This window comes from Lepidochelys kempii, chromosome 14 (assembly GCF_965140265.1).
Source record: "Lepidochelys kempii isolate rLepKem1 chromosome 14, rLepKem1.hap2, whole genome shotgun sequence".
In the NCBI taxonomy this organism is placed as follows: domain Eukaryota; kingdom Metazoa; phylum Chordata; order Testudines; family Cheloniidae; genus Lepidochelys; species Lepidochelys kempii.
The window spans coordinates 22,144,747-22,165,092 of NC_133269.1; the positions used below are offsets into that span (position 1 = coordinate 22,144,747).

General features: G+C 46.4%; 2 protein-coding genes across 3 annotated transcripts in view; both read right to left on the reverse strand.

Annotated features, from left to right (window-relative positions):
- Positions 1-256: 256 nt before the first annotated feature.
- Positions 257-13,382, reverse strand: TVP23C (trans-golgi network vesicle protein 23 homolog C). 2 transcript variants are annotated; one of them, XM_073310315.1, is made up of 7 exons: positions 13,278-13,382; positions 9,498-9,580; positions 8,007-8,151; positions 5,519-5,608; positions 3,612-3,743; positions 3,357-3,485; positions 257-2,540 (listed from the first exon to the last, which is right to left on the reverse strand). In XM_073310315.1, exons 1-7 carry the CDS (start codon positions 13,374-13,376, stop codon positions 2,508-2,510), a joined length of 711 nt encoding a protein of 236 aa, XP_073166416.1. In that variant the 5' UTR covers positions 13,377-13,382; the 3' UTR covers positions 257-2,507. The 2 variants fall into 2 exon arrangements, with proteins under 2 accessions (XP_073166416.1, XP_073166417.1); XM_073310316.1 differs by lacking the exon at positions 13,278-13,382 and adding an exon at positions 13,128-13,271.
- Positions 13,383-17,426: 4,044 nt separating this feature from the next.
- Positions 17,427-20,346, reverse strand: part of FBXW10B (F-box and WD repeat domain containing 10B) — a 35,650-nt gene continuing 32,730 nt past the window's right edge. The window contains exon 14 of the mRNA XM_073310601.1: positions 17,427-18,427. Within this exon, the coding sequence (XP_073166702.1) occupies positions 17,553-18,427 (875 nt within the window). The 3' untranslated portion in view covers positions 17,427-17,552. The remainder of the gene's footprint in view (positions 18,428-20,346) is intronic.

A 20,346-nucleotide genomic window follows, 5' to 3' on the forward strand; every position in this document is an offset into this window, starting at 1 on the left:
GGACACACAGTAGCCCCAACCCCACTCAAGAGAAGGGCTATATTTTGTATTTTTATTTATTTTTTTTTTTTTTACCACTAGACAATACTTATTCCTTCCACTTGGCGTGGCTCATGGTAGAATGGCTGCAGCTGAGGGGAAGGGACTTACAAGCGTCTCCATGGACAAACTGGTTTCTCTCTTCAACTCCACCGCCCCCCCGAACCCTATTACCCACTCTAGAGAGGGATTTTTCTCTTATTGTTACCCTCTGCTTTGCAAAGATCAGTTTTGTCACCGTTATCCTTTCCTGTGTCTATCCCTCAGTTTCTTTGCACTCAAGTATATTTTAGAGTGGCGTGGTGGACGGAGCATAGAGCTAGAAACATCCAAATGCTAACCTCCGCTGTGCCATGATTTGCTCAGTTACCATGGGGCACATCAGTTTCCTCATCTGTACCATGGGGACAGCAATACCTACCTCGGAGGGGTGTGGTGTGCACTAATATAAGCAAAGCAATTTGAGTTCCTCAGATGCAAGGAGTTATAGCTGCCCTTGTTAATAACATGTGTGACTCAACAAGCAATCCTTGTTAAGCTGTGTTATCATTCCATTGCCTGTCAATCCAGTTTCATCAGTTTCTAGTAAGGGCACCCGATCTGGTAGACAAAGCATTATTTAATTTCAAGACTTTATAAATATGTATTTACAAAAAGATATTCGTCCAAAGAGTTTAACAAATGTACAGTGCCGGAGTTTGAAGAGATTTTACTATTTCAATATATTGCTTTAGTATAGGAAGAAAAACACTGTTAATGCAATCCCACGATTTAGATCCAAAAAAACCTATACTTTTAAATTAAAAAATACCCATCCAGGGTTGTATTTTCCCCTCTGATGTAAAAGACCAATCCCCCTTCAACTGAGTTACAGGACAAGGGAGAATTGATCCCCTCTCAACACCGCTTTTCAAGCAAACTACATCACCTTCCTCCATCTAACTGAACAACATAACCCAAAAGTCCATGAGCACACAGCAGATGCAAATTTCTTACCAATCCCAATTAATTTGTTGGTGGGCACAACTTGAGGAGCAATTACAGCATGGATTAGTGTAACATTAACCTTTCTGCCAACTTGGCATTCAATCATTAGGTTTCTTAGACCACTCCGGAATATGAGTTATTCAGATTGCATGAATCCGCCCTGCCAGCAAAACAGTGAGTGAGAGGAGAGTGGCCAGTTAAAAGTTTGGAATCATACACTGAATTTTTAGCAAGGGCTGTTTTCAACTACTAATAACGTTCAACTGCACTGTACTAGCAAGTGAGCCTGAGCATTATTCTCTCTCTCTATATACACACACACACACATACACACGGTACCGGGGGGGAGAATCAGCAGTCAGTTATTTCCAATAACAGCAGTGCCATCCTTTGCAGACAGACTGGCAGTCAATGCAGGTCTGCAATACACCATTTCCAGCAGTGGCAAACTTACTGATCGCTTATCCGGTATCACCATCCCCATCTATCCCAGGGAGCCTCAGATCCCCCTTGGGCACAGTGTAGATGTATTGTGGTCTGTTAAGGCAGCATGAAGCATTTTGTTTTATTAGTAATGGCCAGGCAACAACCACTCACAGCTTTCCTTCGCTACTAGTATTTAACACGGCTTCCCCAACACCCACTGCCTGCTCTCATGCTCTCTGTTCAGACACACACCACAGGGTAAGGGGGGGGATTCTGCCCCACACTAAGGATTTAGTTCCACACCATCCTAGCTCCTGCCTTCTTTGGGAAGCAAAACTTCTATACATCGAGCAAGGTGGAATCAAAGCTGCAGCACAACCTCTCAGTCAGGTGTTAATCAGGCTGTCCAGAATATCAAAGTATCATTCATAAGTGAAGTAACTGAGCTGCTTAGATGTCACTTTAAGATCCCACCCAAGCCAATGACAGAAGTCCCACTGAATTCAATGGGAACAGGTTCAAGACCAACATCTGCTAACAGGTCATCTTCTAGCTGCAGTCAATGTACAGAATAAGAGTGGGATTTAGACAGCATTACTTCCAACTGCCGAAGTAATTCTGCTACTAGTAATTCTGCAGGGTGAATTGCTATTTGATGCAATTGCTGGAGGGATGGGGGAGTCCTTGGATGATATAAAGCCTGCCTCGTTTACATTTTTCACACTGACAAATTATGAGGAAGGATGCCCAGAAGTTCTCTCTCTTACTTTACCCCAGACTGTTTAGTTCCCATTTAGGCTCCAGATCTACGATTTTCTTTAATTAAAAGATTAGGTGAATTAACTCAAGTGCCTTAACCAAACAAACTATTAGAAGAGCTCTGAAATGCACACTGTTGCAGAAAAACTGAGTAATTTGCTAGGAGAACTGACCTGAAGTCTTACAAGATTTAATTTAAAAAAAATCCACACAGTTTATGCAGCTCCTAAACTCATGGTCAGAAAACATTTACTATTGTTCACCAGTATAAATCCAATCCAATTTTGGATCAGTCTTCACGATGCAGCTTGGTCATCTTTAACCACAGTCTGTGGAAGAAAGAAAAGGGGCATTACTTCAGAACTAAGCTAGTCACAGCCGGATTCCTAGGGGAAATGCTTTAGAAAGATGGCCTGTGCCTTCTTGGCTAGAAAACCCTTGACAAATCAAAGAGTGACTAAATTTGAGCCAAAAAACTGAGTTAGTCTAGATCTTCACTGCAAAATGAGGTGTGTTTTTATACTGAGTTAGCTATTTCAATGTAAAATCCCAGTGAAGATAAGGCACAGGTAGTTTTTACCTTGATGCACCTACTCAACCCCAGGTGCGGGGGCAGAGTGATGGAACAGATGGAACTTAGACCCAAGTATACCACAGAGCATCACGCTAAGTCATCAGGATGACAGGCTGCCAAAAGGGTAAAGTACTAATACCCCTGCTGGGGAACTCCTAATAAGGAGTTCTTCCACCCCTCACCCCATACTCTCTTTAGGCCCAGGCAGGGGAGTTTGTGGACAGAAACACAGATATTGCCTGTGAGAAACAGCCTTCCTCCACTCCTGTAGCAAGAGATTTGCAATGAAACCACCACTTTTTACGCTGTTCACAAGCCCAGCAAATTGTAAAACCAACATAAAATTATTGAATGGTACCAGCTTTTCTACATGCAGCAATAAAGACAATAAAACTCAGTGCAGTTAGCTTGGTCTTGCTGTGTCCCTGCCAACTGAAAGCTACTGGGCTAAAGAAGACTGCTCCAAAGTAACTTGGTTAATGAGCCAAGTCTCAGTGTCCCATGTGCCCTATTTAAACACATGCTGAGAAGGGACATTTAGGCTTCACTCAGTAACCTTTGGGATCCTCACCTGCCGCAAGAACTGTCTTCCAAGATAGGAGGTAGCCATGCTGGTTAAATTTGTTGTTCTGCCCACTTTACACTTGATATAACCATACAGGTTGGCCCCCTGCAGAACCACTCCCATTGTAACCACTGCCTGTGACAGAGGAGAAAAGATGCAAGGATCAGGGATATATTGTCCAGTTCTCTAAAGTCACAGGAGACAAATCTGTCTAGGTATTTAATGCACCTAGTCGCTATAGGATTGAAGTGCTAAACTCACCAGCCATTTCACTTTGAATGAGAACAGGGCACTGAAAGCAAATATCACCCAGATGACAGGACAGGTAATTAGTCCTAACCAGAAGATTCGGGACTCTGCTTCAGATGAAACTTTTTTCCCTTGAGCCAATGCCTGGAAATGGAAGGAAGTAGAAATTGATCGGTCTGTTTACTTGTACAGCCCACAGTATCATTAAAAACAACTCAGAACCAACATCCCACATGGGTTTGCATCCATACTGCAGCGCACAATTGACTGCTTCGGTGCACTCCTAAGGCACATGGGGAGCTTTCTAGCCCTCTTGGTGCTGTGGAAACATGGCATTTTTTTTAAAAGGATTTTCCTGTCAGTTTTCTGACTGAAACGAAGGTGTGGAATATGCCCTTCACTATTTTTAGGGACTGGATAAGGCACATTTTTGAACTATTAACATAACACCACAAGTTCCTGATGACATCAGCCACCAGAAGAGCATACCAGTGGCCCATCATCACATGCCCTAGTGTATAGTGTCGCTATCACAAACCAAGGGGGTGTGAGGGAAATAGCGATACATCTTATTACTATTAGAAAGCTGGTGTTGCCATACCCAGCAAAACTTCCCCTTTAAACAATCATCAGCTAACTGGACTGCTGCATCTTTATTAACACTTAGCACTTGCTTATTAAAAAGTCCCTTGTATTGTATTGCACTATATAATTATACAGCATGAGACAGGCCAAGACATACTGCAGAGCCCTTGGTATATTTCAAAGCACTGTACAGGCAACAACAGATGCAAAATTAAATCCTTATGCCCTCGGTAAGTAGGGCTATGTAGAGTAGTACAGACAAATGGGACAGTGCTAACTCATACAGACTTACTATGTTTAGTTTTCGTACTAGTTCCTAGTATTACTGAGCCTGAGGTCATGTCCACCAGACGTGGAAAGAATCGAACCTGTGAGGACAAGCTCTCAAGCAAGCATCCATTCCCTATTAATATATTTTCCCCCAAGCCAATATTAACCCAATACAGCATTAGGCGTTTCGGACAACTGAACTGAACTGCAAGTATTCTATTTCTTTTCCTCTGCTCTAGTTTCTCTAAACTAGCTTGATCTGGAGAAAGGGCGGTCCAATGGTTAAGGTGTTAGTCTAGGATTTGAAAGACCTGGGTTCAAATTCCTTCTCAACCACAATTCCTGTGTGCCCTTGGGAAAGTCACAGTCTCTCTGGGCCTCAGTTCCCCATCTGTACAATGGGGATAACAGCCTTCCCTGCCCCACCAGGGAGCAATATGGTGATAGGGGCCATATAAGCATCTAAGATTAACAGATGGATCGTTTAAGAACATAAGAATGGCCACACTGGGTCAGATGAAAAAAGGTCCATCTAGCCCAGTATCCTGTCTTCGGACAGTGACCAATACCAGATGCCCCAGAGGGAATGAACAGAACAGGTAATCATCAAGTGATCCATCCCTTGTCGCCTATTCCTAGCTTCTGGAAAATAGAGGCTAGGGACTGATGAAATGTTATGAGAGTTAAAACATTTAATGTCAGAAATCTTACACTGATTTCACACAGTGAAATGGTCTCTGCTTTTGGGATCCCACAAATGAAAGGTGAGGGCATGACTGGACTCCAGCTCTCCGCGATGGCCTGTTTCACATTTACACCAAAGGAGATACAGAGCCTCTAGGTCATTGGCTCCATATCAGATCAGGACAGGATAGTGACAGAACCGTTCAGAAAGTGGCTGAGGGTTAACAACATTTGATGGCCATGCACTAGCCTGTATGAAACAAGCTGGTGCTTTCAGCCGGTGACTAGTGCCAAAAGTCCACCTCACAATAGTGTCACTCCTCAGCACATGGAGATTTTAACAAACTGCAGCAGTTAAAACATAAACATTAAACATTTACCTTCCTGGCTTCAAACACCCAGTGACTCTTGCCGTCATCATCTACCTGGTTCCACCAGCGAAGGCCGACCATCAGCCGGCCCGTAACATTCTGGAGAGGGTTAAATGCAAGAGGAAACGGGGTTCAGAGAGATTTTAGCCCTATACCACCAACCAAAGAAATCTTCCCGTACCTTGCCCATGAAATACCAGAATGAACATTCAAAACCAGTTCTTTCCGTGTCTTATAAAGTCCTAATGTCTTCAGTTGCCATGGCAATCTCACCAACCAATGCCACTGCTTATTATATCAGTTGCTACCAGACCATATTCCTTAAGCTGTATTATAGGTGATGCTAGTAGCTACCGGCATGGCTTATATTTAAGGTTGCCTAACCATTCCCATTATATGGCCCGGTTTTCAGTTGTCTATAACTTTGCCAAACTTTAACCATTTGGGCTCAGTGACAGCTCATCAGCCTAGGCAAATGCAGCACAGTTAAACCAAAGAATTCACAAGCAAAAGTCACAAAAGTGACATCTTTTGCATATATAGATTTGTAAGCTTAGGTAAGCATGTACATGTTAAATAAGTAACATAAGCCTACAAGAAGCACTTGTGATTTGATTTAAATCTGCCACGTTACTTTCTCACTCTCTCTCGTGAAATACAATACAAGAAAACGTAGTGCCGCCGGTGAGGCTCAAATCGTGGCATAGGTAACAGTGTCTCAGGAAGCTGCTTTGAGGGTATTGCTGTAGTAACAGCTTAGTGAGGCTGTGGCAGGATTGCCACACTCAAGGTTGGTTCTGACACGAGGTTGAGGGGTCTCTCTCCCAGCACTGACACAAACGGGACTGGAGGGGGCTCCCAGCATGGCCGAGGGACCCAAGACAGAGCGCAAAGTGTGGGGGAGGTGGCAGTTGTCCTGGCCCCATAGAGCAGAGGGCCCCCCAGCCAGAATTGCAAGGAGGATGAGCTGCAAGCTGCGGGGGAAGCCACCCTACTGCTGAACATCTCCTGCTTGGGGACGACTCCCACACCCCTGACTCAAGAGTGAAGGAGCAGGGCTGTGACAGAGCTGCAGAAGACTCCCTGAACAGCCACATGGCCAGTTCACTGGATGTAGGGGGAGGCTGTGGTCCTGCAGAGGCAGGTCAGAGGCCCCTGGCCATCACTGCAAGGAGGAGGACATACAAATTCCAGTGTAAGACTTTGTGATATGAGCCTCACCAGCTGTCACTGTCTGAGCTGAAATTTTGCAAGACAGTAGTCTGCCTCAGGGTGGGAAGAGTGCAGCTGAGTGGGTATCCGTGGGATGAGTGGGGAAGTTTGGGACAAATAGCCTCAGAAGTGAACTGGTACTGGGGACGGGAAAGACTGGGACGAGGAACCTGGAATGAGGATTTAGGATCACAAATAGCATGTGATCTTATAATTTAAGACTGTATCATACAAGGGGATAAACTAAGATTGCACAGGCAACCTTAACTCTAGCATCTCCTAACTTCTGAGAGTGCTTGACTTTGTAATCTTAATGTTCTTTTAATGTAGAGTTTATGTGCAATGTCATGTGCTGTAGGCTTGCACTACATACTCTAACTGGGCTCCAAAGATAGCTTCTCATATCCTTATTCTCAGAGCTCAATTGGGGCATGCTGCTGGGGAAGATCCTGTTGTTTCAATATTCACACTTCCAGTAATAAGGTAACTCATCAGTCTGATGGGCTAGGCTACAAAGTCACCATATACATCACTCTGACAAGCAGAAGCAGCTTTAAAGAGAGAGTTTATTAGAACCACCAAGCAGCAGAACTGTGCACTCCTGTTTTAAAGCCCAATAATGAATTTGTATTAGGTGTGCATTAGTAATAATAATTAACATGATATTTCAGGGCAAGCAACAGCCTGGTAGATTCTCTTGAGGTGGGAACTCAGAATGCCTTTGCCAAATGCTAGTGCAGTAAAGCAAGGCGTCTTCATTAGAGGGTAATGGAGTGGAAAGCCAAGTTCCTAACAGTATTGGGGTAGTACTTTATTCCTGAATTTGGTGATCTCAATAAGCAGAGTCAAGTATAATGCAAGCAGGCATTGTTTAGGATCTCTCGTGGCCATGCCAATGTATTTTCTAGCATCTTCAGCCCAACAACAATTAATTTCAATAATATTAAGAAAAAACTGTGCGTTGGGGTTTTTTGGCAAGTCTTGAATCTGAAGGAGACCTCTTCATTTCTGTTTATGAAGCCTATAGTGTATTACGTGAATCAAAGGAAAGTCTGAGATTAACCCCCACCCCATCCACCCCTCCAAAATAAATCAGAGAGAGACAGAATCTGAGATTAAGAGATTCCCAGAACTTCTAAAGTTCTTAAAGAAATTGTAATGTTTCATAACTTTTAGGATCTAAAAGAGTTGACTTTATTTTTGAACAAAGCCAAACATATTCAGAGTTTGACCCGACCTATTGCTCTCTTGAAAGAATATTTTAAAGTGATAAAAGGGGCCTTACCTTTACTGTCCAAAAGTCACACGACAGGAGCAGGATAATTGACACCATGCAGGCAATAAAGCTGCTGCTGATCAGTTCACAGAGAAGATAGACCATTATTGCACTGACTCGGAAGAACAAGTGGAAAAATGATGCCACTGGGTGCCTGGAAACAATACATCAGAAATACAATTCAGTCATATCTCTGAAACAAGACTGAAGCCACTTGGCAAAGAGAGGGCATGTTCTCTCAAGACAGAAGAGGATTTTTTTCATCTGCACAGCCTAGAAGGGCAAATGCCTTTAAATGAGACCAGTTTGCAGAGCATGCTGACAACAGTGGGAAAGATGAGCTTTCAGGGGTTCGCAACCTTTTTCTTTGAGGCCCTTCCCAACATGCTATCAAAACTCCATGGCCCAGCTGTGCCACAACTGTTTTGCTGCATACAAAAGCCATGGTAGCAAGCAGAGCAATTGCCCGGGGCCCTACACCACAGGGGAGACCACAAAGCCAAGTTGCTCAGACTTTGGCTTCAGCCCTGGTGGTGGAGCTCAGGGCCCCTGGCTGCAGACCTGCACAGTGGGGCTTTGGCTTTTTACCCTAGACCCTAGCAAGTTTAACACTGGCCATGCTTGGCAGACCCCCTGAAACCTGTCCGCAGCCTCCCAGAGGGCCCCGGACCCCTGGTTGAGAACCACTGCTCTAGGAGATAACTACACAGACTTATCTTGCCTGTAGCCATTGTTCAAAGTGCATGCAGGATTTGAGGTGGGAGAGAAGAAGGGAACAGGTGAAGCCCCTCAGAAGTTCTCAGTATGTAGCAGTTTTGGAACGGTAACATTAAGACAAACACTCTATTGAGATGAATGGAAGCAGATCGCACCTCTCTATAGGGAAATGCTGCTCTTTTCTCAGTCTGCTCTGGTGCGTTTCCATTTCAAAGAGGCTTTACTCTACAGGAGCTCCCTGTGTGTGGCTGTACAGCGCATTTGGGGGTAAAGCAGGAGTGAGGCTGCTGGATCAGCCACTATGACATGGCATGCAAGGGGAAGGGAAACAGAACAGAGGCTATTCCAGACATGAGACTGGAGAAATGTTCATGGAGTGGCCTAGAAAGAAGGATTCCTCCTCCCTCTGTCCTGAAAAACTCCCTATTACACAAGGTGCAGTGCACTGGAGCCTGGATTTTGGCCAGTTCACACCTCTTACTGTTTCAGACTGTCTTCCTGAGTCTGCACACAGATAGCACAACATCACAAACATACAGACTGTGGACTTTTTTTAAATAGAAGATTAAATTCTTCAGCAATTCATGAGTAAGCCTCCTACCCTCCCCATTTGCCAGGAAACATTTCTTAAAAACATGACATTCACTTCTAAGTAAAGAGAGAAACTCACTGCTCATGCACCAATAAGTAGACATGAAACATACAACAACAAACATGCCAGTCCTGCTTTTGCCACATTTCTGGGTGGAACACAGGAAGGAACAATTCCTATTGACCACAGACCTTATCTTTGACCTTTTTGATCTCGTGGATACTTCTTCATCCGCGTCAAACAGTGACACATCTTCAGTGTCATCATTACTGTCCTAAAGTGGCAGACAGATACGAAATGTTATAAGAGAAGTAATTGATACAGTATTTTCAGATGCAAAGGGGGGATGGTTTTGATTACGCAGAATTATTGGGATTAGGCCTTAAGGTTAAAGGACTCTGGAAAGAACTTATAAATTAAACAAATGCAACAGAAATCTCACACACACACACACAAATTGTTTTAAACACTGTCTCCATCTTGCATGTGAAAACCACCTTAAACACATGCTTTGAGTCCAAAGGGCTCTTTTGCAAACAGTAGGGTAATTTCAGATCTTAATATAAGTCCTTTATGCACACAGCCTCACTCCTTTTGAGCATTTCTGGACTTTTACAAAACAGTTGTTTATTTTCAGAGGCCATAAACCTGGGCTTGTCCATGTTATATTAGGGTTCCCCAGAGGACATGAGTGGTGGAAGTACAGACTGTATATTTCTCAGAAGTTGGAAGTTACTTGTCTAAAGCCTGATTTACACATACTTTTTGCATTTATATAACTAGTTCAGTTAAGAGTGTGATTCTTTTTTTTTTTTTTTTAAACCAAAATAGCTATAAAGGTACAAACCCTAGCGTGGACAGTTATGCCAGTATAAAGGTGCCTTTGCGGATATAGCTTATTCTCCTTTCCGTATGAGAATAAGCTACACTGATGTAAACAACTTTATACCAATATAACTGCATCCACAAAGTGGGTTGCATCGCTTAAACTACATTGATATAGTTAAAGCAGTACAAATTTTATGCGTAGATGAGCCCTCAGATATCTCCAGTGATGTATATTTTCCTTTCAGTAGGCACACTTATCTGCCATTAACACTAATCAGGCATTTGTGTGACAGGGTAGTATTTTAAAAAAACATCTGGCACATTTTTATCAACTAAAGCTGTGTCTACAGTGCCACTTTCAGCGCTAAAACTTTTGTCGTTCGGGGTGGGAGTCACACACATGCAGACTGCTGCAGCATTGCTCCGCATACAAAGAAAATCACATCATGCATTCTTCAAAATCTTTCCGGCTTCCCATTCAATTCAGGAATATGCTCAAATTTTCCCTTGTTTTTAAGACTCCTACCACTCCACACAGTGGACTTACCCCAGCCAAATACACAGGCCATGGGCCAAATTCAGTGTTGATGTAATGCAGTGTTACAAATTAGTCTAGTATTCCATCAGTGTGCAAAATGTGTGTAGCTCACCTGCACGGCAGAAGGTGAGGAGGGCGGGGGGGCTATAGCAGGAAAAGCAACTATCAAGGGGATGTAAAACAAAGCAAGCCCTTACCTCACCTTCTTTTACACCTGCCTATCAGCTGCTTTTCCTGCTACACTACCCCTCTAAGCACATAAGTTAAATTATTTTGCGCACACACAAGATGCCAAATCATTCCACACAGTACACATTACACCCATGTGATGATCAACTTATTCCACTCTTTAGCCAACTTTTAAATTTGACTCCTTGCGTCTCTTAATACCTTTCCCTGCTTGTGTAATGCTTATCTTCTGAAACCATCCCACAATTTTGAGTCTTAGGCTGTGTCTACACACTGCCACTTTCAGTATTAAAACTTTAGTCATCCAGGGGTATGAAAAAAACCACACCCCTGAGCGACAAAAGTTTTAGCGCTAAAAAACGTCAGTATAGACAGCACTTTAAAGCTATCACTCCTCATTTGGGGTGGGTTTTTTTAATCGCCAGGAGAACTCTCCCCTGGCGATAAAGCGTGACTACACTGCCCACGTCATAGCGCAGCCGCGCTATAACATGGGCAACATAGACATACCCTCAGTAGAAATGCCTTCCGTAGGGCGACTCCTATCTGAAGGGTCTTCTATTTTCTCCTCACTTCATCTAATAGTCATCATATCTGATATCCTCTTTTCTCCTGTGCTTACATCACTTCATTTTCTCTCCCTCTGCTATAAATTGTTTTATGGTAAATCCATAACTATTATTTAATTGTGAAATATAGAGAGATACAGTGTTTATAAAATTAAGAGTATTCAAAATAAGAGTCTGACCCCGAGAGATACGGACAACCAGTAACTACCAATAAAGTCAACAGAAGCCACAGTTGTTCATCACCTTTCTGGAGCAGGTTCTAAAGTTGTACTTTATGGAAAGATCTCAGGCATTTGCACAACTCAACTTTTTTCAAAGTTCCATGCCCAGAACCCCCTTCCACCCCGGCCCCAGCTCGCCACCCGCCCCGAACCCCCTTCCGCCCCGAACCCCGCCCTCCGGCCCCAGCTCCCCGCCCGCCCCGAACCCCCTTCCGCTCCGACCCCTGCCCTCCGGCCCCAGCTCCCCGCCCTCCCCGAACCCCCTTCCGCCCCGAACCCCGCCCTCCGGCCCCAGCTCCCCGCCCGCCCCGAACCCCCTTCCGCCCCGAACCCCGCCCTCCGGCCCCAGCTCCCCACCCGCCCCGAACCCCCTTCCACTCCGACCCCTGCCCTCCGGCCCCAGCTCCCCGCCCACCCCGAACCCCGCCCTCCGGCCCCAGCTCCCCACCCGCCCCAAACCCCCTTCCACTCCGACCCCTGCCCTCCGGCCCCAGCTCCCCGCCCGCCCCGAACCCCCTTCCACCCCGGCCCCAGCTCCCCGCCCGCCCCGAACCCCCTTCCACCCCGGCCCCAGCTCCCCGCCCGCCCCGAACCCCCTTCCGCCCCGACCTCCGGCCCCAGCTCGCCGCCCGCCCCGAACCCCCTTCCGCCCCGACCCCCGCCCTCCGGCCCCAGCTCCCCGCCCGCCCCGAACCCCCTTCCGCCCCGACCCCCGCCCTCCGGCCCCAGCTCCCCGCCCGCCCCGAACCCCCTTCCGCCCCGACCCCCGCCCTCCGGCCCCAGCTCCCCGCCCGCCCCGAACCCCCTTCCGCTCCGACCCCTGCCCTCCGGCCCCAGCTCCCCGCCCGCCCCGAACCCCCTTCCGCTCCGACCCCTGCCCTCCGGCCCCAGCTCCCCGCCCGCCCCGAACCCCCTTCCGCCCCGAACCCCCTTCCACCCCGGCCCCAGCTCCCCGCCCGCCCCGAACCCCCTTCCACCCCGGCCCCAGCTCCCCGCCCGCCCCGAACCCCCTTCCACCCCGGCCCCCGCCCTCAGCTCCCCGCCCGCCCCGAACCCCCTTCCACCCCGAACCCCGCCCTCCGGCCCCAGCTCCCCGCCCGCCCCGAACCCCCTTCCGCCCCGACCCCCGCCCTCCGGCCCCAGCTCCCCGCCCGCCCCGAACCCCCTTCCGCCCCGACCCCCGCCCTCCGGCCCCAGCTCCCCGCCCGCCCCGAACCCCCTTCCACCCCGAACCCCGCCCTCCAGCTCCCCGCCCGCCCCGAACCCCCTTCCACTCCGACCCCTGCCCTCCGGCCCCAGCTCCCCGCCCGCCCCGAACCCCCTTCCGCCCCAGCTCCCCGCCCGCCCGCCCGCCCCAGCTCCCCGCCCGCCCCGAACCCCCTTCCGCCCCAGCTCCCCGCCCGCCCGCCCGCCCCAGCTCCCCGCCCGCCCCGAACCCCCTTCCGCCCCGACGGCTGCACCGCCAGCTCTGCTCACCTTCCCGTGGTGGCCTCTGAGCCATGAACCCTCCCTCTTCAATCACCGACCCTTGGCCTCTGACCCTGTGCCCCTCCCCGCGCCAGGCCGCTGCCAGCGGAAACAGCGGGGCAATTCCACGAACCCCGGGCTCCTCGAGACCCTCCTCACCTGCCGTAGCATCGTTAGAGCCGCCTCACTTCCGCCTCCCGCCACGTCACCGCCCGGGGCCAATCCCTCACGTGAGCTCCGCCCGTCGCATGTCGTCATCACGCCGCGCCAGGTGGTGGGCGCATGAAGAAGGCGTCAGTGACCATCCCTGGCCGGCGGGGACGGGCGCGGCTGGTTGTCCTGGCAGCGCGGGCGCTCGGCAGGACCCGGTGTAGGCCCCAGCGGCCGGGGTGGCTCCCCATGGCCGGCGCTGGGGCCCTGCAAGGCCGTCCTCTCCCCAGCACCAGCCTCCCTGCCCCTCCCCGCTCTCTGTGGTGTGGCCGGGCCGGCTTGGGGGAGCGGGGCGCTGCCTGTGCGCTGGGAGGTGCAGCCCCCACCCCCGTGCGAGCGGAGCGGAGCCGGGCGGGTTACCCCGCGGCGCGTCGCCCCGGGTAACTGCATGGCTGGGCGGGCACCAGCCCAAAGCCGGGCTGGCGAGGTGCCAGGGAGCCGCAGCGCTGGCCGCCCAGCGCCGCACACCTGGGGCACGTCTCCATTGCAAACCCTGCAGCGCCCAGTGTAGACGCTTGGTACAGCCACGGGAGGGTTTTTTCTAGCGCTGCAGTAAATCCTCTCCGAACGGCAGCGGCTAGGTCAAGAGAAGAATTCTTCCATTGGCCTGTCTGCATTACAGGGGGGTTAATTTGACCTAACTACCTTGCACGCAGGGTGTGAAATTTTTCACGGCCCCGAGCAATGGAGCCAGGGTGACCTAAGTTTTAGGTGCAGACCAGTCCTGAGGTCGGGATTTGTAGCAATGTAGTGACACTACTGTGTATTCCCTTCACATATGTTGCCTTTTCTTTACTGTTAAGAAGGATGCACATTTTAACTCAAGGTAACTAATGCATGAAAGCTATCTTGACTTTAAAACACAGTCATGATGAGACAAGGCACTTTAGATTGATCATGGGTACGCTAAGTGAGGACATCCCCAGATGGACCTGTGTAGTTGACTAAAATGCCTTGACTTCACTGTATTTTTTTCCTTTGGGGTTGCTCATGCGCATTAGTGAACCTGAGGTAAAAATCACACCTTTTTCAGCAGCAAAGACAAAGCCTTAGAAAGGGCTCTGCAGCTACTGCTAAATCAGCCCTGCTTCTAGTTGCAGCATATGTGGCACACCAAGATCCAAACTGGAAAATGCAAACAAAATGAAACTTGGAGCTTAAATAATTTTTTAAAAATTAATTCAATTTAATAATCTCAGGTCACATGACTGAGACCTGGGATTTAACATGATTTTGAGGTGAGGTCCATTTAAGTTCTAATTAAAAGCAAAAGTGATTTAATTTTGTAAACTATGATGGAGCAGAAAATTGCAGCTGAGAGAGGGAGCTGGGCACAGCTGAACACACTGAAATTGTATGTCCTGATGCTATATAAGAATCCTGAGTTGGCTGGTTAATCCACTTACCTGTGGTTGTCTGTACTTTGTAGATACCAGATATAAAGCCACAGTCTAAGACTAGCATTTTAGAAGTAATTTTGACACATTCCTACAGTTAACCCACTGGGTCCAATCCTTTCAATGGGAAGAGGGGCCCATGTACTTTAAGGGCTTGTATTCACTAGGAAATTTAATCATATCTAAACATGATTTTTAATTTTGAGTTAGGTGACAACAACTGACCAGCAAGGATAAATCATGTTCCCCATTGTCAGCTATTGATGGGTAAACCCTACAAGCAGGATACATCTGTACTGACTGCATTGCGTTAAGTAACTCAACTGTTAAAAATCAAGTTTAAATGCAATTAAATTTCTAGGGAAGATAAGGATGAAATTCACCATTGTGCAGAGACCCAGCACTAGGCCTATGCGCTATTTTCATCCCACTTAAGCCCTTGAAATAAGATTTAAGCAAGACAGGGCCTTGTGCTGACCCTTTATTCAGGATGAACTTGACACTAATAAAATTGGTCTCATAAGAAAATCCATGTACATTTTTCAGTAGAGTAGAGCTGTGCAAGGCTGCTTGATGCTGTCTGCCTGTATTTACAGTTCTCTCTCCGAGAACAAGCAGTTTCAATTATAATCCAACAAGGAAGATACAAGTACAAAAAAGTGTTATGGTTGGGTACATTTATTTTGAATAATAAACTTGCACATTTCATGTGGCTCAGACACCTGCTGAGTTGCCCCCAGGATTGCAAGGGTCAGGCACCTCTTGCTCAAAATATAGGTCAGATGATCAGCCTCTTGGAGCTTGTCAGAAGCCTCATGAGGAAAACTTGCAAGCGTAGCACTGTGTGGTGATCACAAGGGGAGATGCTCATGATCACATTTAAATCAGTATATAGTTATACTAGGCCCAGCTGAATAATAATCTTATGGGCTGCTGTGACGACTATTTAACTGGTTTCAGAGTAGCAGCTGTGCTAGTCTGTATCTTCAAAAAGAACAGGAGTACTTGTGGTGCCCTAGAGACTAACAAATGTATTTGAGCATAAGCTTTCATGGGTTACAGCCCACGTCATCGGATGCATGCAGTGGAAAATACAAGAGGATGATTTTATATACACAGAGAACATGAAACAATGGGTGTTACCATGCACACTTATAAGAGAGTGAGCAGTTAAGGTGAGCTTTACCAGCAGGAGAGAAAAAACGCAAAAAAACCTTTTGTAGTGATAATCAAGATGGGCCATTTCCATCAGTTGACAAGAATGTGTGAGGAACAGTAGGGGGGAAAAATAAACATGGGCAAATAGTTTTACTTTGTGTAATGACACATCCACTCCCAGTCTTTATTCAAGCCTAAGTTAACGGTGTCCAGTTTGCAAATTAATTCCAATTCAGCAGTCTCTTGTTGGAGTCTGTTTTTGAAGTTTTTTTGTTGTAATATTGCAACTTTTAGGTCTGTAATCGAGTGACCAGAGAGATTGAAGTGTTCTCCAACTGGTTTTTGAACGTTATAATTATTGATGTCTGATTTGTGTCCATTTATTCTTTTACATAGAGACTGTCTGGTTTGGCCAGTGTACATGGCAGAGGGGCATTGCTGGCACATATCACATTGGTAGATGAGCAGGTGAACGAACCTCTGATAGTGTGGCTGATGTGATTAGGCCCTATGATGGTGTCCCCTGAATAGATATGTTTCAGAGTAACAGCCGTGTTAGTCTGTATTTGCAAAAAGAAAGGGAGTACTTGTGGCACCTTAGAGACTAATCAATTTATTTGAGCATAAGCTTTCGTGAGCTACAGCTCACTTCATTGGATGCATCATGCATGTAGCTCACGAAAGCTTATGCTCAAATAAATTGGTTAGTCTCTAAGGTGCCACAAGTACTCCTTTTCTTTTTCCTGAATAGATATGTGGACACAGTTGGCAACGGGCTTTGTTGCAAGGATAGGTTCCTGGGTTAGTGTTTTTGTTGTGTGGTGTGTGGTTGCTGGTGAGTATTTCCTTCAGGCTGGGGGGCTGTCTGTAAGTAAGTCCTTGCCTAATCACGTAAAACAATAAATGGACACAAATCAGATGTCAAGAATTATAACATTCAAAAACCAGTCGGAGAACACTTCAATCTCTCTGGTCACTCAATTACAGACCTAAAAGTCGCAATTCTTCAACAAAAAAACCTTCAAAACCAGACTCTAACGAGAGACTGCTGAATTGGAACTAATTTGCAAACTGGACACCATTAACTTAGGCTTGAATAAAGACTGGGAGTGGATGTGTCATTACACAAAGTAAAACTATTTCCCCATGTTTATTTCTGCCCCCTACCATTCCTCTCACGTTCTTGTCAACTGCTGGAAATGGCCCATCTTGATTATCACTACAAAAGGGTTTTATTCCCTCTCCTGCTGGTAATAGCTCACCTTACCTGATCACTCTCATTACAGTGTGTATGGTAACACCCATTGTTTCATGTTCTCTGTGTATATAAATCTCCCCACTTTATTTTCCACTGCATGCACCCGATGAAGTGAGCTGTAGCTCACGAAAGCTTATGCTCAGATAAATTGGTTAGTCTCTAAGGTGCCACAAGTACTCCTGTTCTTTTTGACTATTTAACTATGTAAATAATATTTTCTTGAAGAATCATGCAGTGTTCCTTATATAATCCCTCCCCCCAACAGAACATTGATGGCCATGAGATGGTATCCTCAAATGGGGACCAAAGCTGAATCAAACAATTTGAGCAACCCAAGAAGCCCAAAATCCCATCTATTTCTTGGCATTTATTTCTTTAACAGAGCTGGTAGTGTACCTTAAGGAGCTTTGCTCAGACATACACATTAAGCCCAAGTTCAGGGGCAGCTATTTTTCCCTCCTTGGTGAAATCGTCTATGGGGAGGCCTTTAATTTTCTTTAACCAGGCCTTCCTGCACTCTTTTTGCTGGTCTGCTATATATTTTGTTCGGTGAGCTTGATACTCAACAGCTGTAGCTTCTTCATACATTTTCATCTGCTTCACTGTCAGAAGCCTGAACCCAGTATTCATCCGGTAAGGATTTGTGGTTTGTAAGAAGAAGGGACTTTCTCTCCGGATCCCTGCTTCAATTTTAGTTTGTGCGATCATCATGCGTGTTGGTTGGATGGATTCAGATGAGCTTGTGAAGTGGCCAATCAACTGAGCCCCACCCCCAGATCGGGAAGTGGCTCTGCCATGGCCAGTATGAACCTTCTTCTCTTCTGGCAAGCTGCAGCATGACTTGGAGCGTACAATCACGGGAGCAGGAATGAAAGAGTGGACTGCGGACCCATGCAAAGAGTTCTTCAAGTTGAGCTGCAATCTTTTGGTTTCAAAGGGTGTGGAAATTCTTTTCATAATCAGAGAGCCACTGGCAGATTTAATGTGTCTGAGTTGGGTTGACTGATCCTTTTTCTCTTGCTTAGGGATTTTGTATGTCTTCTCTTTAGGGCGTTCCTGGAGGAGCAGCGAAGGTCCCCAGACATCCCTGATTTTTGTATGGTGCATCATATTGGAGCTGACTTGGTCCTGCTTGTAGGCGTGCTGCAGCGTGCTGACAGTCAGGAGGATCTGGTCAGGAGAAATGGGACAATGCAGGCCTCGTTTCTTTATACGCTGTAAAGAGGCCTTAGCGTTTTCAGCAAGTGAAGATGCATGGACTGGAGAGTTGTAGCCAGATTCACTATCTATTTCCAAAAATAAACATGAAGAAAAGAAAAAATTATCTAACTATATATATCTGTATATATGGAAGTGATTTTACAGTGAGGCTGCTGGTGGTGGTGGTAGCCTGTTCGATCCTTCTTCGAGAGATGGAGTCCCCAAAGGGGGCTGATGATGGGCACTAAAGGGAAAGTCCTGGTGACTGAGTTTCCATGTTTACCCACAGAACAAGCACAGCATGAGGAGCAGCAGAACAAGCTTCCCCAACGCTGTCCGGTCTGATGTGTGTCCATCCTGAGGGTAGCAGAGGACCCTCTTTATGGGTTCAGTCACCATCATTCTTTGACCTGACTGCCAACAGTGGTGACAATTCTATGTTAGTTATCTATAGCGTGCCAGTTGCAATAGTCTGTAGATGCTAAATTTATGACACTGGGTGGACAATTGTTTGTGGGTACTCTGACACCTGTCCTGGTTTCCTTGAAGTCATGGTTTCTAATGGGAGTAGAATTGGGTCTCATGACAGGGATACCAGGAAGTGAACTCAAAATGCTAAGTCAGTTTCCAACATAAGCCGCTGAACAACAATCAGATGGTAACAACTTTTGGCCATTATATATCTGCACTAAGTTAGAATTGGAAAGCTCAAGGTGAACAAGGCATGGAGCTTCTGATGTCTGAACATTTTGGAGAGTGGTCTCTGTTGTGTGATGGGCACTTGAAGTGGGCCAATCACCATCTTTCATCATCATTCCAAGATTATCTGATTATGCCCAAAGTTAAGAAATGCTAGGGATTTTTAAAATGAGAAATATAGCAATATAGAGCACACAGCATTAGGGACTCTGTTCTTGCCAGGTATAGGTAAATGTTGAGCATTAACATGTAAGTAATCTGCAGGTAGAGATGGGCCTGATGCAAACCCCAGATCCAAACACCTCTGAATAGTAAGGATCAGATCCTCAGCTAGCGTAAAGTGGTGTCACTCCGTTGACTTCAGTGGAGCTGTGCCAATTTACACCAGCTGAAGATCTTGTCCTGGGGAAGTTTGAAATCCAAATCCAGACATGGATTCAAATCTTCCTGTTAATTTTTAATAAATAGAAGTGGGATTTATTTTCGTGACTTTTCTGTAGTTTTTACATTGCTGGCTCTAGATCTTTTGCGTCTTGTTCAGGTTTTCCTATTTATGAACCCTTTCTCTGTTTCTCTTTCTATTTCTATTTACGAAGCCCATTTCACATGCTTTAACCTATTACTAGTATTGTCTTTTCGCCCTCTCCTTACCCCACTTCATCCTAACCTACCTTTCTCTGTATGTCCATAGTCTAGGTAGCTTACCAACATGTCCACTGCTTCTCTTTTCTGTCCTCAGAGTCTTTGGGATTCAGTTATAATCCCCAACCAGTTCTGAATTTAAAACTCATCTGCCAGTACATAACATGCCATTGGCTTCTCTAATTTACTGTGTTAGCCAACGAAGCACTCATTGGAGTGGGAATAGTCACTGTAAGGTTTCTCTTTATCACAGCTCATTCCTCCAGTGAGAAAACCATTAAGAGCCATATTCTGCTCTCAGCTACAGCTGCCATTGAGAACAGAATTTGATCCAATACATTGCATAGGAAATATGGAGCCTATGGGAACATCGTGAAGGGCTGTATCCAGCCTAGATCTATTCTAAAAAATAAAGCCCCAACCAACACTCGGGTCTGCCCAGACAAAATTAAAATACACTAATACAAACAATACAACAGAGAAGAAAAATGATTTCCATCAGATCACCAAGGAGCACACCTGTGATCTCTGGATTATTTTGTCAAATTTCAACGTCAACCACCTTGCTGGCTGCCTCAGCCATGTTGGAACAAAATGTATTTACAAAGTGACTTCTTGAGCAAACTAATATTGGCATTTAAATAGTAGCTAACCATTTCTTCTG

Bases quoted from the DNA above. Each gene is read 5' to 3' on its own strand.
- TVP23C (XM_073310315.1), bottom strand. From the start codon at position 13,376: ATGACGACATGCGACGGGCGGAGCTCACGTGAGGGATTGGCCCCGGGC. The intron at 9,581-13,277 runs GTGAGGAGGGTC...CTGCCACTTTAG, and splicing joins CTCTAACGATGCTACGGCAG to GACAGTAATGATGACACTGA. The intron at 3,744-5,518 runs GTAAATGTTTAA...TTCCATTTCCAG, and splicing joins GGGTGTTTGAAGCCAGGAAG to GCATTGGCTCAAGGGAAAAA.